At 46.4% G+C, this 18,249-nt stretch overlaps 1 protein-coding gene across 3 annotated transcripts in view; it reads right to left on the bottom strand.

The window, feature by feature from the left end:
• The window catches only part of PRKAR1B (protein kinase cAMP-dependent type I regulatory subunit beta), a 112,634-nt gene that overhangs the window by 79,126 nt on the left and 15,259 nt on the right, over nucleotides 1-18,249 (bottom strand). For 2 of the 3 annotated variants that reach the window (XM_083413625.1, XM_083413624.1), the window contains exons 3-4: nucleotides 8,738-8,908; nucleotides 6,099-6,190 (exon numbers count right to left, since the gene is read on the bottom strand). In XM_083413625.1, coding sequence (XP_083269751.1) covers nucleotides 6,099-6,190; nucleotides 8,738-8,908 — 263 coding nt within the window. Of the gene's footprint in view, nucleotides 1-6,098; nucleotides 6,191-8,737; nucleotides 8,909-15,108; nucleotides 15,408-18,249 lie in introns of those variants that run through there. The other variant, XM_083413626.1, reaches the window with a different exon arrangement.

The raw sequence follows: 18,249 nt of genomic DNA, 5'->3' as shown, positions 1-18,249 counted from the left end.
TGGAGTTTCATATACTTAATTAAATCCGACTCCATTGTGAGGAAGGAGGTGCCGGGATCCAAGTTGAAATAACAATATCAAATTGAGGAGGCTGTTTATGTGGGGGGCTTGGATAGAGAGGGATGGATCTGTCACTCTCATTTTGTTTTCTTGTCTCTGGTTCATATTACCCCATTTCCACTTCTGCAATTTTTTTAAAAGTCTGCATGAAAATATATATGCTGGTTTTTGTTTTTTGTTTTAAAAAACTGCTGTTGTTTTTTAAACGGGTTGTAATCTATGCTAGTCCTACTTAGAATAGAACCATTAAAATTAAAGTACAGGACACAGAGAAGTTTATTAATACAACCCAATGTTTTTATACATGCAGTTATTTTAACTCTGTGTGTGGGAGTATAATGTTTTATATATGCAATTGTATAAGTTTTTATATGTGTGTACCTGTTTTATAAATGCTTTTATTATGTTGTGAATAGCCTTGGAATGCCTCATGGGAAGTGATTCATAAACGAAATAACAATAATAACGTTTTGTGCACATTTTTCTTAACATGAGGCATTCTCGGATGCTGTTTTCATTTCTGTGCATGCTTCCCCCAATATATGCATTTATTTTGGTTGGAGAAGTGCTTCAGAAAATTCAGAGAAGTGCATTACCTAGTAGCTGCTACTCAGAGGTTGCCACCTCTGGCAGTAGAGGTACCACATAGCTTTATCCTTCATGAATTAGTCTCACCCCCTTTTCAAGCCATCCAAGCTAACAACCATAACCACATCCTGTGGCAGTGAGTTCCACAGTTTAGCAAGGTGTTGTGCAAAGAAGGATTTGCGGCTGTCTGCTCTGAATCTTCCAATAAACAGTTTCATTGGCTTGTCCCAGGTTCTACTATTGTAAGCAAGGAAGAAAGTGTCTCTCTTTCGTCTTGCTGCGCACAGTATCAAGGTGTTGTCATCCCCAGGAACTCTCCAGATTCCTCCCTCCTTCTCCAGCTACCCGATTCTCTTATCTGGAGATGTCAGGGGTTGAACATGGGACATTCTGTAACCCAAGCATATGTTCTATACCACTGAGATATGATCCCTCCCCAAAGGCTATTCCTTTCTTCACTTAATTTCATTAACAGTATTTACCGTATTTTTCGCTCCATAGGGCGCACCAGACCATAGGGCACACCTAGTTTTTTTTGGGGGGGGAATAAAGAAAAAAAATTATTTCCCCCAGCCCCAAAGAGCAAAGAAGCCAAGACAGCAAGCGGGATCCATCCCGCTCGCTGTCTTGGCTTCCTTTTTAGCCGCGGGTCTGGGAGCGGGTTCACTCCCGGAGCTTGCTGCTATCCGCAAGCCTTCTGAGCCCGGCAGGAACTCCGAAGGCTTGCGGATACCTGCCTGATGCCCGGGGTGCGCAGTGGGAGTTGGGCTCCCCGGGCTTCAGGCTGCTATCCGCAAGGCTTCGGAGCCCGGCGGGAACTCCCACCGCGCTCCGAAGGCTTGCGGATAGCTACCTGAAGCCTGGAGAGCGAGAGGGGTCGGTACGCACCGACCCCTCTCACTCTCCAGGCTTCAGTGAAAGCCTGCATTCGCTCCATAGGACGCACACACATTTCCCCTTCATTTTTGGAGGGGGAAAAGTGCGTCCTATAGAGCGAGAAATACGGTATATACCACCCAACAGCTTGAGAATCCATCTCAAGAATAGGAAGAACTTTCTGACGGTAAGAGCTGCTTGATCGCAGAACGGACTACCGTGAAAAATGGTGGATTCTCCTTCATTGGAGATTTCAAACACAGTTTGTAGGGCCATGTTTCAAGGATTATTTAGCTGTGATTCCTACATTGCAAGGGGTTGCACTGGATGACCTTGAAGTCCCTTCCAGCTCTACAGATCTGTGATTTTAAGCCTGCCTCTTGCTTTGACATAACATGCTTTCCCTCTGCCCCACTGGGTAGAAGGCAGAGCAGCTTCCAAAACAAAGCCTCACAATTTCTGCCAGTACAAACTTCCTCCTCCTCCTCCATCCCTCCAATGGTATGACGTCTTTCCATTTAAGCCCTCAAGTCTGTTTTAGTGATGTTCTCAGCCTCTCAGCAAAGCAGCCTGGGTCAAACACAGAGATAGAGAGATATCCCATCTCTGGGGAGGCGTGATAATCCAATCGCCTGGTGCGTGCATAAGAAGGGAGGGGTATCTCATATATACCTTGGAATAAAGAGGCACACTTGGAATTGCAATCATGGGAAAGGCCATACGGTGAATGTTAAAACAGGGCAACCTGGAAGAACATAGGAGAAGCAGCTGCAGGAATGCAGAGCAAAAGCACATTTCTCCAGATGTGGCTTCAAGCTGTCTTTCTCATCACCACCTGTTGGACTTTAGCCTCCCACTTTACAACAACATGGAAGTGGAAGCATCCATCCCTGCGGTTGTGGGGCTGGCACTTCCTGGCCAGAGGTCTAGACTGGCACTGTGGGCAAGGCAAGTAGCCTATGGCTGCATTAATGCCAAGTTGTGTAGCTTCAATGCTGTTCATACCATACAAAAGGCCCTCTCTGCAGCTAGGTACATACCAAACACTTAAAGCACATGACTTCCCCCAAATAATCCTGAGAATTCTGGTTGGTTAAGGGCGCTGGGAATCATAGCTCTGTGGGGGAAAACTACAGTTCCCAGGTGTGCATGCAGTCCAATAGTTATGGGACTGCCAGATGTGCCCATACAAACAGCTATCCATACATCCTGTGCAAATCAAGGAGGGCAGGTCCACCTCCTTCCCTGCTGGAAGTGGCAGGTTGTCCTCTTACTCCAGAGATCAGGTATAGGCAAACTCAGCTCTCCAGATGTTTTGGGACTACAATTCCCATCATCCCTGACCACTGGTCCTGTTAGCTAGGGATGATGGGAGTTGTAGTCCCAAAACATCTGGAGGGCCAAGTTTGCCTATGCCCGCTAGAGATGCTCTGTTACAACCAAACAGAAGTGTAATGTGAATTAAACGACAATGTAATGTTTCTGTTTCTGACAATTACAGATTTTGTCTTTTTTGCCTACCTGATCAGTGTCACACTATGCGGGGCTTTTTTCCCCCAGGGGGAACTCACAGGAATTCAGTTCCGGCATGTCTCTGGTGGGTGCCACTGCCACACTAAGAGAATGAGGGAGGTGTTCATGGTGAGTTCCAGCACCTCTTTTTATAGAAAAAGAGCACTGTGTAAATGTATATTCAAATTTCTTGAACACAGTGACACCAGGTGGCAAAGACCAAAATGGCTACCCTCTTATGACCAGACATGAACCACTTGATCTTTCAGCTGAAAAGGCAGGAACAAAATAATTCCCCCGATGAAATCATGGGACTCAAAAGGCAGTATGTGCACCGTGGTGGCTGGCTGTGATTTGAGAACACGGCAAAAAACGGAATCTGAAAAACAGGAGCAGCAGTATGTCTGAGCAGATATTGTGGAGCCTTAATGTGCTATGATTAATGGCATGCTGAGAAATGTACAAGGATTAGTTATGTGAAATGCAACATAATTGGGTGGGCTGGATGCGAAGTCAGGGAACACCCAGATATGGGGTTCCAGATCCCATGCCAAGAATCATCTAGTCTAACCTTCTGCAATGCAGGAATTATAGCTCAACACTGCTAAAGAGTCCCTGACAGATGGCCAACCAACCTCTTTGTGGAAACCTCCAATCAAAGAGTCCATCACCTTCCAAGGGAGTCCATCTCTCTGTTGAACAGGTCTTGATGTCGGAAGTGCTCTACCACTGAGCTATGGCACACTGTTCCCTGGAGGGAAAACTGTCCTGGGGGAGGGGGCTTACTGGTTTGGTTACTGTGCAACTGAGGGGTTTTGGTGCCCAACCAAAGCTTTTTCGGCAACCAAGTGGCCAAACAATCGCTGGGCTTCCCATTAGCCTTGGATCTGAGGAAAGGGCATGGATCTCAGCGCTATTGCCAGGACAATCCCCACCCACTCAAATATGGAAGCCTACATGTAAACGTTCTCCAGAGGAGGAGAAGATGATGATTTTGGATTTGATATCCTGCTTTATCACTACCCGAAGGAGTCTCAAAGCGGCTAACATTCTCCTTTCCCTTCCTCCCCCACAACAAACACTCTGTGAGGTGAGTGGGGCTGAGAGTGTGACTGCCCCAAGGTCACCCAGCAGCTGCATGTGGAGGAGCAGGGAAGCGAACCTGGTTCACCAGATTACGAGTCCACCGCTCTTAACCACTACACCGCACTGGCTCTCAGAGGAGCAAAGCAAAAGCTGTAGGGGGGCTTATTTCCATCAGGAACCTGAGGTAGATGGAAAGAGTAAAACAACAACTTCTACTTTCCTCTTTCAGTGTTGCAGTCCGAATTGAAATCACACACACACACACTCCTGCACGTTACACAAAAATATAAATGCTTTCCATCTAGTTTGGTGCCAATTTCTTAGAGTAATGCTCCTTCTGTGATGTCACAGAATTGTACCATACAGATTGGTCGTGGGTTAACTATGCATCGTTAAAAAGAGGGGAAAGCACATTGCTAAATAAAAAACAGGGGAAGATTTGTGCAGATTGGCATAAAACGTATGTATGAAAATTTGTATGTATAGGTGCAAATTTTAAAATACTCCCTAAAATATAAATAGGCTTCCCCCCCCCCTAAAACTGAGAATTGCTTTCAGATGGAGGTCTCTCCTCTGTAAAGTAGGACACATCACCATCCTCATAGAATTGTAGAGTTGGAAGGGACACGACCCTAAGCACCTGAGGGCTGCCTGTGACACGGAATGCACAGACATGCAAATTCTTCCCAGGAAGCATTCACATTGTGGCTGCCATCCATCCTTACCACCAGCCACTAAAATACTGCATTGCCCCACTTTAAAAAAAGAAAAGAAAGAACAAATGACAAAATCATCTGGAGTTACCAAATGCTTGAAGTATTCTGTTACGGGCAGTCTAAATATCCGCGCGCAGCAGCTGACAGAACAGGGCATACCAGGCTCTTACAGCTGTTGTAGCTGATTCAAAGACCACCTTTGTTTCTGGAAACAAAGGACAAGGATAAGCCCAGCTGCCACCTCACAAGATGCAGCGCCGCTCAGGTCAAGAAACCTCGGCTGTAATCCAGAACTTATTTAGTCCGGAAGCATTCCATTAAAGTTGACTGGGCTGCTCTGCAGTGAACGGGTTGTGGACTGCACCCTCTCCAAAGCTGAGCTGTACCACGTTACTTACAGATGTATATAAACTGAACGTTAAAACAGGAGACGCACTGAATCTTTCTTCTATGGGTGAGCCTGTTTTCCTCCTGCATCCACAACGTAAATGACATAGTAGTGGTTTGAACCCACAACTGGGCTACAGCCATCCTTCCCCTTATGCAGGCTCTCATCTTTATTATTATTATTATTATTATTATTATTATTATTATTATTATTAAGCACTGAGTATACCTTTATTCATTTAAACATCCGCATGTCACCTTATTTTTTTCAAAAAGCACAATCAGTTTTAAAAGAGTTGCAAAGGTTCTCTAGGGGATAATGATGCTACAGGCCACAGCCAATCAGTGCTGTGCATGCCGGGTTTCTGTGGCAAACTCACTAAACAGGATGACGTTGAATAGTGGCAGACTTTGGCGCCTCAAATTTCAGTGGCGCCCTGTGAAATGCCAAAATCTGGCATCACCTTCTGGCATCACCTTCTGATGGTTGTCATAGTTGCGGTTCCTGCTGCAGTGCCCCAGAAGCCCCATGCCTGGTGCAACTGCACCGGGCGCTCTCTCTTAGATCCACCTTTGCACTGAGCTCAACTCAGAAGACAATTTGAATCAAATGCAGTGCCTGCAGTTCTGGAGAGGTCTCAATGGTCAAGTAAGGTTATTGTGACCATCTTACCCTTAAATGTCTACCGCTTGGTGGAAAGAAGAGCACAAATTTAACAAATGAATAAGTGAAATAAACCGCTGCTCAACTGCTCAGCTAAAACCTAAAACCCAGCTTGATTATCCATTCTTGTTGCCAATCCTAGATGGGCACTCAGCTAGCAATGGATAGCCAAAATGTGAATAAGGTGAAATCAGAGGATCATATCCTACCTTCTCTCATTATCATCCAGGTGAGCAAAGAGCACGTTCTTGGAGATGGCCTTTGCCAGAGCAGTCATGGTTTTATAGTCCTTGGGAATAACCTAGGCAAGGAGGAAGAGAGAGACACAACAATCTAGGTTCAGTCAAACGCCCCACCACGGACAATCTCACAATGAGGGATGCTCCTGAGTTTTAAATTCCTAATAATCTTTTTCTAAACAAAAATTAAGAAACATTTAAAAATAACACATCTAAGCAGTACAGTACAGTGGTACCTCAGGTTACAGACACTTCAGGTTACAGACTTCACTAACCCGGAAGTAGTACCTTGGGTTAAGAACTTTGCTTCAGGATGAGAACAGAAATTGTATGGTGGCAGCAGGAGGCCCCATTAGCTAAAGTGGTACCTCAGGTTAAGAACAGTTTCAGGTTAAGAATGGACCTCCAGAACAAATTAAGTTCTTAACCTGAGGTACCACTGTATAGCCATATATAACAGTGCATGAGAACATCAAAGCCCAGATAAAGTCCTCATATTTCTGATGCACTTCACATCTCAAATGAGGATCAGATGCAATGATGAAAGCCCCTGTTGTGCAGTGGTTAGAGGAGGGGGGTCTATAGCCCAAGGGTACCTGACCTGTGGCCCTCCAGATGCTGCTGAACTACAACTCCCATCATCCATGCTCTAACTAGAGCTGGTGGAAGTTGGATGGGGACCATATGTTGAGATTCTTGCATTACAGGGTGTTGGACTACATGATCCTCAGGGCCCCTTCCAACTCTACAATTCTATGGTTCTGTGATCTTACAAAGGAACCGGATTGACCCCTTCAAACTCTCATCTTACAGATGTAAATTCACAGGCTTTTGGGGATCCAAAAGGCATAATCCAAACCACCCCCTTCCCTTTCCAGTAACAATGTACTGAGCACTGAAGTGTGCATGTATTTTGTAAAATGAAGTTTGAGCCACATTTTAATGGAGAAGCTGGGAGCCCCTGGGCTAGCCTGTGGCTTTCCTTATGACCTGGACTGTGCCAGCAAAGGAAAAAAGGGCAGGAGAGGGAGAGGCATTATTACCCTGCAAGGAACATCAAATGGGGATATTAAGAACAGCTGACTAGGAAATAATTAAGCAGCTGGCAGTATCTTATAAAATATTACTTTTTGTAAATGCATCTTATGCAGTGAGATACATTAATCATTTAACTCGCTGTCTCAAATACTGGGTGGCTGCCAGCACGGCTTTATTTAAACCTGGGAGAGAAGCCCAGGGAACTGTTTTGACATGAAGAGAAACAAGGATGAAGAGATTCAGGGCCCATTCACACAATCGCTTCTGCATAGGATGGCTGCCACTTGGGACATGAGAGGTGGCTGTGTTGGTGATCTGGAGGAACTGGTATATTTTCTGCGCTCTGCCCTGATGAAATTGTTGAGCTGATCAGCAGCATGCCTGGCTGAAACTACGTGCGTGCCAATATGTGCATGTGAAACCTCAGCATGGGCTCACTTAGCAATGTGAACAGCCTAATCATCTTGGATCGCAGAGGAAAGGGGTAGAAGGCTCCTTTCGTGCTCTCGCTATTCATGCCATGCTGCTGTTCAATGGTGTTCTCTGGGCTTTTAGTTTCCATGCAGAGACAGGGAACCTGCCACCACCAAGTGTTGCTGAAAGCCCACCATACGTTTAAAGCAATCCTCCCAAACAATCCCAGGGAGCTCTGGGAACAGTAGCTCTGCGGGTAAGGGTAAAGGTAAAGGACCCCTGGACGGTTAAGTCCAGTTAAAGGCGTTTATGGGGTTGCGGCGCTCATCTCGCTTTCAGGCCAAGGGAGCCAGCGTTTGTCCATAGAAAACTGTCCGGGTCATGTGGCCAGAATGACTAAACCACCTCTGGCGCAATGGCATACAGTGACGGAAACCAGAGCGCACAGAAGCATTGTTTACCTTCCCGCCACAGCGGTACCTATTTATCTACTTGCACTGGCGTGCTTTCGAACTGATAGGTTGGCAGAAGCTGGGACAGAGCTATGGCAGCTCTCCCCGTTGGGGGGATTTGAACCACTGACCTTCTGATCGGCAAGCCCAAGAGGCTCAGTGGTTTAGAGCACAGTGCCACCTGCATCCCTTCAGCTATGTGGAGGGGAATAGGGGTCTCCTAACAACTCTCTTAACAAACCACAATTCCCAGTATTCTTTATGTGGAAGCCATGACTGTTAAAGTGCTATAGGAGTGATTTGAATGGGTGCTGTGAATGGGACCCACGTTCCCCACAGAGAACTCGGTCATGTGTAGCTATTCCAGTAGAGATTAATGTATTGCCCCCCAGCTGACTGCAGCCCTTTTGCACTATGGCTAGCCATAGTGTGAGGAATTTACATATTCATTGCAGGGGGTTGGACTAGATAACTCTTGGGACCCCTTCTAACTCTACGGTTCTATGGGCAGAGCAGAAAACATGGCTCTGGAGATCCAGCTAATGGGGGAAGTTCTAGTCTGTTCCCAACTCAGCATCACTTTTGATTCCTGGATAGGTACGGTAGCTTATTGACGCAGCTTGGGGGTGGGGGAATGTTGCTGTGTGTGCGTCAATAAGCCATTTATAGCACTGATCTCAAGAACAGGATCCCGCAGATCTTTACCTTCCTGACATAAGAAACCGCATCTTCTTCCGTGTACACCTCTGCACTGACTCCACCCCTTCTGTGCCGCGCCTTGACCACCGGGTTTGGGGGCGGAGGAGAAATTTCGTCATCGTGGGAATCCGATTGTGAGTTGGATTTCTGCCAAGCCAGGATCTGTTTGCATTCTTCCTGCAAGGGAGAAAGAAGAGTGAGAACCTGTTCTCCTCCACAACTGCCAGCCCAAACCATTTAATACCAGTTAACCCCACCGGTCGTCATCCCACATCGAAAACGGAGGCTACGTCCTGTAAATATTTGCTCTTGTCAGACTCTTGGTACAAAAATGAGATTTGCAGTTTCAGAACCGCTTTCGCTATTAGGACTTAATCCCCCAAGCACGGCTGTAAAACAAGCTCTGAATTTTTACAGAGCTGAGTTTCCATATAGGAGAGGGACACTGAATGGTCGCGTTGGGGGGCTATTGCTTTGAACTGCAAAACTGAAAATCATCGTACACATAACTGTTAAATTTTACCGACAAACATTGTTTGGGGAAAGAGTTGGAGCTGAAAAGAGGATTGTATGTGTGTGTGAGAGAGAGAATTATTCCTACAAACGCCGAAGAACTTCAGAATAGCAGACAGAGGCAATGTTCAATCATCCCAACCTATCCATCTCCCTTCCACAATCACTAGGAAATTTAGAAACCTGGAAAGAAGGGTAGGGGTGTATATAAAGGGTAGGTGATAGAGCTCAGTCTTGCTTGGGATATATACGCTTTGATAGGAAAGTCATCACCCCTAATCCCAGATGATTGTGGGCTGCCTATGGCTCCTCAGCACTAAAAGAAAGACAGTCTGCACATGCTTAAATGAATCCCTTGATTATTATGCTTTACATTGGGATAACCAATGTTGTGTCCTCCAGATGGTGTTGGGCTACAATTCCCATCATTCCTCAGGCAATCACGGCCAAGGATGACAAAGTTGTATGCAGCCCAACAATTTCTGAAGAGCACCACATTGGCTTCCCTGATGAAAAGCACAATAATCGCATTCACTACCTCCCAATTTACATTTTCTAGGATTTCACACACGCACATATCCCAGTCAAAGTCAATTAACAGTGAGATCAAAATCCTCCGCTGGAAGCTGTGGCGTACAGAAAGGGAGGTAAAGATTTTACAAAATCATGGGCGGCCTGCCTATTATCAGGTGGAATGTTTCATAGAGTGCAAATCACCACCCAGTAAAGCAGACCCTCCAAGTGTCCCTATTTTCCAGGGACAGGCCTGGATTTACAGAAGCCATCCCGATTTCTGATTTGATCCCAGAACGTCTTGCTTTTCTTTAGGACGTCCTTATTTTCACTGGAGAAATGTTGGTGGGTATGGAGTTATGCAACCCCTGAGCCAAGGAGATAATAAACTATACCTTTAGAAGCCATCTGAAGGCAGCCCTGTATAGGGAAGTTTTTAAAAGTTTTATATATGTTGGAAGCTGCCCAGAGTGGCTGGGGCAACACAATCAGATGAGTGGGGTACAGTCATACCTCATGTTATGTCCGCTTCATGTTATGTTCTTTCACGTTACGTCCCGCGGCGACCCAGAAGTACCGGAAAGGGTTACTTCCGGGTTTAGTCGCTCGCGCATGTGCACAAAATGACGTCACACACATGCACAGAAGCAGCGAATTGCAACCCACGCGTGCGCAGACACGCCACTGTGGGTTGTGCTCTTTTCATGTTGCGAACAGGCCTCCAGAACGGATCCTGTTCGTAACCAGAGGTACCACTGTATAAATAATAAAATGATGATGTTGATAGTGGAACAGGACGTCCCTATTTTCATTGGAAAAATATTGGAGGGTATGGGATGGCACAGATGACAAAGCTACCCCCTAATAGCTACTTAGCTTAGGACCACAGTGGCAGATTTATGGTCTGCAGGGCCCTGTGTACAGTCCTTTTGGAGGGCCCTATTCATCCCCCTAAACAAAAGTGATGGGGGAGGTGAATTTACACCGACTGGCAGGGGTTCTCCAGAGTTTCAGGCAGGAGTATCTGCCAGCCCTGGCTGGAGATGCCAGGGACTGAAAGTGGGAACTTCTGCATGCAATGCATATGCTCTACCAATGAGTTACACTTGAGTCCAAGCCCCACAGTCCAACAACATCTGGAGGGCTATGGGCTCTCCATTCCTGACTCAAAGCGACTTGACTGATACCGTATTTTTCGCCCTATAGGACGCACCGTCCCATAAGGCGCACCTAGTTTTTTTGGGGGGAAATAAAGGAAAAAAATTATTTCCCCCCCAGGCGCGGGGTTGGGGAAGCCCGAGCTTCCCCCGACCCCAGCCCCCAAACAGGCAGCTCTCTGCAAGCCGTGGGAGCCCAGTGCTGGCTCCCGCTGCTAGCGGAGAGGTCCGCGAAGCCTGGACGTGCTGAGCTCAGCGCGCGCAGGCTTCAGCATGCAGGCACCTCTCCGCCAGCAGCGGGAGCGCTCCCGCTGCTAGCGGAGAGGTCCGCGAAGCCTGGACGCGCTGAGCTCAGCGTGCGCAGGCTTCAGCATGCAGGCACCTCTCCCCCAGCAGCGGGAGCGCTCCCGCTGCTAGCGGAGAGGTCCGCGAAGCCTGGACACGCTGAGCTCAGCGCGCGCAGGTTTCAGCATGCAGGCACCTCTCCGCCAGCAGCGGGAGCGCTCCCGCTGCTAGCGGAGAGGTCCGCGAAGCCTGGACGCGCTGAGCTCAGCGTGCGCAGGCTTCAGCATGCAGGCACCTCTCCCCCAGCAGCGGGAGCGCTCCCGCTGCTAGCGGAGAGGTCCGCGAAGCCTGGACGCGCTGAGCTCAGCGCGCGCAGGTTTCAGCATGCAGGCACCTCTCCGCCAGCAGCGGGAGCGCTCCCGCTGCTAGCGGAGAGGTCCGCGAAGCCTGCATTCGCCCCATAGGACGCACCCAGATTTCCCCTTCATTTTTGGAGGGGAAAAAGTGTGTCTTATAGGGCGAAAAATACGGTAGCTTTCCAGCGAAAAACCTCTCCAGACCCAAGCAGATTGCTCATCGCCGTGTTCTGTCGTGCCGTACACTGGGCCAGAGTCCCTGCCAAGTCTGCTCACCTCTAGTATTGCACTGACAAGACAGTTTAGGAAGTGTGTCTACCAAATAGCAGGGTGCGGAGGAGGGAACAGCTCGGATCTCGGTGTCAGACATGTGGCTAATTACCATCTTAATCAGCTGGTTGTATTGACACAGGAAATGAGTTATGGTTAGCTCATCAGCTGTAGCATGAGAAAAAAGAAAGGAGTGCGGTGCTCAAAACTGTCTCCTGATTTAATGGCTTCTTCCCAAAAGGCGTAAGAGCGGCGAGAAAAACAGGTGATTCATGGACCAGTCAGCAGGAATACGTGCAACCATCTCAAAAAGATTATCTTTGAGCTAGGAACAATGCACAAAAAAAGGGCAAGGAGAGGCCAGGTCAACAGTAAAAGCAGTGGCCTCCATACGTTGTTGAAAAACAGTCAGTGCTGCCAGAGTCCAGGGTTGTGAGGTGTTGATCACCCACAACCATTTCTGCAGCAGGGTCCCTGTGAGCGTCTTAGAGCTACCCAATCAGCATGGAAAAGGAGCCTTTTTATGCCTGCTCCAAAGCCAAGCGTTTAGGGAAGCTGAAAGCACAAAGCGCTTCCGTTTCAAGAGAATGGTGTGCATGCACTGTTAGCTGCAATGGTGCTTCACAGAAAATACAACAAGTCATTCCAAAAGGCGATATTGGGGCACTCCACATCACTTGCACATGCACAGAAAACAGTAGATCTAACTCCAAGGCAATACATGGAGGTCTGCAATGATCTCTGCAATGCATTCCTAATGGTTGTATAAACTCAGAAAGTTGCATCATCTTAGAAGGGAGATGGCTGTGACTGTCATGAATGGACCCTGCACTTTTGAACTTGCCCCTCTACTACTGAGTACGACTCCCACCATCCCAGAGCATTGGCCTTCCTGGCTGGGGCTGATTGGAGTTGGGGTTCAACAATATCTTTGGGGCACTATATTGACTCACAGGTGGGCTAGGTCCTTTGGAGATTTCCATTTTAGGAGGTGGGGAAGAGAACTAAATTGCAGAGATTTTTAGGAGTACGCATAGCATGGAGAATGAGGACAAAGAGGAGTTCTCTTCCTCTCATTCTATTAGAACGCAAGATCACCCAGTGTAATAATAATAATAAGTAGTAGTAGTAGTAGTAGTAGTAGTAGTAGTAGTATACTACCCTATACTCCCACATCTCAGGGCGGTTACAACATAAAATCACTATAGGAAAACACAAAATACATAATCAAAACGAAAACAACCCAATAACCTTCCCCCTTCCAACACATTTTAAAAGGGCTTTGGATATCAATCAGCCCAAGGCTTGCTTAAAAAGGATCATTTTTGCCTGGCGCCTAAAGGTATATAATGAAGGCGCCAGGCGAACCTCCTCAGAGAGAGCATTCCACAAACAGGGAGCCACTGCAGAGAAAGCCCGTTCTTGTCTTGTCACTCTCCACATCTCCCTTGGAAGAGACTCAGGACAGACCACAGTTGTCCACAAAATGAACTTATGGAATTTGATGCCACCAGTTACAGAGTATTAAGAACCCTGGAGCAAACATATAAAATTGATGCAACTGATGACCTTGGCTGATGAATGAGTGATACTTGTAATGCAAATTGTCACTAATTGGTTTTAAAATGTTTTTAACGTTGCAGTTTTAAATAGTATTGTGATAGGTGTGTTGGAAATTCAATAATAAAAGAACAAAAGGTTTGTGTTCCGTTCAGCAGAAGAACAAATTTGCTCCAAACCACAGAAACTTTTCCAGCCTGTTTCTGAGCTCAACTTTGTCAAAAGAGAGCTTTTAAACAGGCAAGTCTTCTTCATTCTCTGCAAACTCGGTGCCCTCCATAAACATTCCAACAGATTCCTACTATCCTGTCACCAGATGCATCCACACCACTAACTTAACCAGGAATGGTACCTGTTTAACTGGCATGGCTTCCCATAAATCCTAGGCATTGTAATTTGGTGAAGGTACCGAGAACAATACTCTGTTTGCATATGGTAAGCTTCTCTGACAAAAATAATTTCCCAGATTAGAATGACTATTAATCCAGTTTGAGCCTGTGGCATAGATACATACCTGAAACCACGATACACAAATCTGCCAGTATGGTTTATTGGTTATAGCACTGGGTGCAATCTGGGTGAACTCAGATACAAATATCTGCTTGGTTACAAAGTTCACTGAGTAACTTGGACCAGTCACTATCTCTCACCTCAATAAACCCTCAGAGGGTTGTTGTGAAGATAAAGGGGGGGGGGGAGGAAGCCAGGTACACTGTATTTAGTTCCTTCCAGGCAGGCAGCATATAGATACAATAAACAAACAAACAACACAAAATGGTGCATAGCAGCACCAACCTTTTTAAAAGAAAATTGTAGAAGAAAAACTGTACCTCTGTAGCAGCAGTAAATGATCGCCGACTAGCAAGATCGACCATGTTTCAGAAACAGCAGACGGCAGCATATTAGAGTTAGTGGAAGGAAACTTTGGAGTCACCTGTTTCTGCTTCAGGCGGGGCCCGTATGCATACCTGAGGCATTCCTCCCAAATGCCTAGATGCCACCTCATCCTCAAATGCCCCAAAAATAAAGATTCCACAAGAGCTCACTTTCATAGAGGCTTCCCAATATTTTGCACTCTGCTGGCTCGTCCATCAGCTCCTCAACAGCAGCACTGAGGATTCTGTGCTACCACAAGGCAAAGTCTGTTCTGCATTTCAGAATTTGCACTCGGAAAAACACTGAGATAGCTGCTAGCATTAAGAGAAGAGGGCTAGCTTTATATCGCTTTGGATTCACCATGCCACAAATATTGCTAACACAAATCATCTCCGTTCCCCATATCTGATTCCCCCCCCCCCCAAAAAAAAATGTTTTGGGGACTGATTTACAAAGCAACTTCCACTGCAAAACAGGCTTTTTGCAGTCCCAGGTCACTGTCTTGCCCCCTCTTTTCCCAGCACCAAATCGCCCTGACCACAACTTTGCTTTCCTCCCCCCACAACTTCTTTGGTGCATGGTAAACTTAACGGAGGGCCCCTTATTGGACCGCCTGCTGCAATGAACAATGTAAGAATGGTGGAACCAGAAGGTTATTAAATCAAACAGACAGAGAGACAGAAAACCCCACTTTATAAGCCTGAGGGCAGCACCTTGAAATGATAAAGTACAAAATCCAAAGGATGCATCAAGATTAACATTTATATACTTCTTCTAAAGGAGCCCTCCCACTTAGCTTGGTTTTTTTTGTTTTTTGTTAGAGAGTAAATATAAAAATGCAAGTTACCATACGGTTCATTTGTTTAAAAAGAGATCTCTTCGCTACCAACTCCCTTTCTACGCAGCGAAGCAGCTAGCTTTTCCCATATGCTTCTCTTTGCTGCCCAGGTTCGAAAATCCATTACAGAACTCAAGCAAGGAAACTCAGGAAGACACGACAGCCAGGGCTAAGCTTTTAAAAAGTCATCGTCCACATATCCTGGGGTAAAACCACACACTTGCGCACTCTGTCTCTCTCTCTCTCTCTCACACACACACACACACACACACGCATACAGTTGTAGCAAATCTTTTAAAGGAACAATCAACAAACCTTTCAAGAGGGGCCCTTTAAGTGTATCCATCTTCCGACGTAGCCTGCCATGAAGCCATCAACAGAAGTCACAAGTAAACACCTCACCCGTCCTTTTATTTATTTATTAAAACTGTCATCATGGCAACAAGCTCTCATGATGTACCAGAATGGCACGCATAATTCACAAGCGCAGAGATATTATGAGTTTGGACACTCTCTCCTTGACTTCATGCTTGGTTTAAACACAGAGAAAGAGACAAACACAAAGCCCCAGGGCTACAGAAAATAGAATGGGCCTTGTTGTACTCTTATTTCAGTGAAGGACTTAAGGAGAAAGAAGGGTTGGTCCAAGGCATATTGATGATTGAGGCAGAGCAGCAAATGGTGTCTTGCGCTTCTCACCCACCCCCAGCCAAGACGCTTAGAACCAGTGGTGGGTGGTGGCCATAGGGCGGAAGCCAGGGAGGTCAACAGTAGGTGGCGCCAGAGCCAGTGGACAGGCAGAGCCAACAACTTCTGGTTTTGTCGCCATCCTCTTCCTCCCTGTTGGGTTCTACAAGGGCAACACTGAAAAGGAGGAGGAGGCAGCTGATAGCCAACACTTGGGCTGGGTGTAGGTAAGAAGGCAGGCAGGTGGGGGCTGCTGATGCCACTGAGGTGGTTGGGGGCTGTGCCCCATTTGCCCTAAAGGAGCAGCCTCCACTCCATAGTACCCAAGGTCAGTACTCAAGGTCAGTCAAGTGGCTTTGTTGTGTCTCCACTATCAGAGGCAGTAGGCTTTTGAGTACTAATTGCTAGAAACCACAGGCTGGGAGAGCGCTGCTGTGTACAGATCTTGCTTGCGAGCTTCCCAGGGGGCATCTGGTTGGCCACTGTGAGAACGGGACAGTGGACATTGGTCAGTTTGGACTGATGCGGCACTGTCCCACCAATCTCAGTCTGCCCTCAGCTAGCCACCATCTTCCTACCTTCTTAATTCCCGCCATTCCAGAGAGTTGCACTGCCTTTTGGCTTCCTCCTCCTTAATCTCAGTGTTGCTCTTGTAGAACTCAGCAGGGAGAAGGTCAGGAACAAAACTAGATTTAGCTCTGCCTATCATTGGCTCTGGCGCCACCTACTGTTGGACCTCCAGGCCTTCTGCCCCACCAGTCCCAATGGGCACCCAGATGTTGGACTGATTGGGACACTGATTCTTCTTAATTAGGCCAATGGCTGCATAAAATTGGGCCAAAGGCTGTAAGATTGCTTATAGCCTACTCCAGATTTTTTTTTTCTTTCCAATTCTACAAAGCAAATCTCCTGACAGGTCCACGGGACTTGCTTATTTCAGTGATTCTTTATTTCCAAGAAAATAGCATTTTCTTCCTTGTCATTACATCTGTTGACCTCCTCCATCACCATCTAAGAGGTTTCAGCTTGTAAGCGCTAGACTCAAATTGACTATATGGATTTTTCCGGGAAGGGCTTCAAAAGAAAAAGCTAGCTATTAAATACCACCTAAGTGCTCTCCATTTGTTCTCTTCCACCTTGCGCAGCATTCTGAAAAATAACAGCATGGAGCATGTTCCAAATAAATTATTCCATCCCTTTCTTTTCATCAGGATTGATCCTAAGAAACATCACCCAAGTTGCCCTGAAAACCATTTCATCTACAAAACGAAACAAAACTCTTTTCTGGTTGTCCTTGAAATTATCCACAGTGAATCTGCATCGCTATTGTTGCTAACTAATTACAGAGGCTGCAATCCCAGCTTCATGTTTTTATCATTTTAAAAAGAGTATAAACAAGTACAAAAATACAAATTACAGAAAAACAGAGGGCAAATCCAACTCTCTTAAACACTTGTGAGAAATTGGAAACCCTAAAAATTGCCCACCTCTCCCCTAAAGGCAACCCATATATATTATACCAACACAATTAAGCAGCAGATATGGGGACATCACCTTGCCTACAAAGGTCCGTATAGTAAAAGCTATGGTTTTCCCAGTAGTGATGTATGGAAGTGAGAGCTGGACCATAAAGAAGGCTGATCGCCGAAGAATTGATGCTTTTGAATTATGGTGCTGGAGGAGACTCTTGAGAGTCCCATGGACTGCAAGAAGATCAAACGCATCCATTCTTAAGGAAATCAGCCCTGAGTGCTCACTGGAAGGACAGATCGTGAAGCTGAGGCTCCAATACTTTGGCCACCTCATGAGAAGAGAAGACTCCCTGGAAAAGACTCTGATGTTGGGAAAGATGGAGGGCACAAGGAGAAGGGGACGACAGAGGACGAGATGGTTAGATAGTGTTCTCGAAGCTACCAGCATGAGTTTGACCAAACTACGGGAGGCAGTGGAAAACAGGAGTGCCTGGCTGCTCCGGTCCATGGGGTCATGAAGAGTCGGACACAACTAAACAAAAACAACAACAATATGGGCAAAGCCCCAATGAATTCAATAGGAACGTAAGAAACTACGTTTGACTATAAAGCGTACATAAGTTTGTGAATCTGCTTCCCTGCATGCCACTCTTTCATTTCCACCCACATCCAGTCCAGCTCCAATAATGGAAATGAGTCCATTGTAGCAGGGTCTTCAAGCAGCCCAGCAACTCTCCCCCCAATTTACAGCAAAACTGGCAATCATCTGCTCAACCAAAACAATACTTGGTTAAGTTTCCAAATGGGGTTAAAATGGGCCAATCATAAATCCCTCTTTTTTATTGCCCTGGTTTCTCCGTAACACCCACTTTTTGTTTCACAAAAAACATGTTCTCCACTTTCTTTACCATGTGTTCATTGGATTTTCCATGGACCTACACAGAACCCATCCGTCCCATCCCTGTACAATCACTTGATGCTCCTTGGACCT

This window comes from Podarcis tiliguerta (assembly GCF_965153285.1).
Source record: "Podarcis tiliguerta genome assembly, chromosome: 14".
Classification (NCBI taxonomy): domain Eukaryota; kingdom Metazoa; phylum Chordata; class Lepidosauria; order Squamata; family Lacertidae; genus Podarcis; species Podarcis tiliguerta.
The sequence above is the reverse complement of the archived record's forward strand: the minus strand, read 5'-3'. Positions and strand labels throughout refer to the sequence as shown.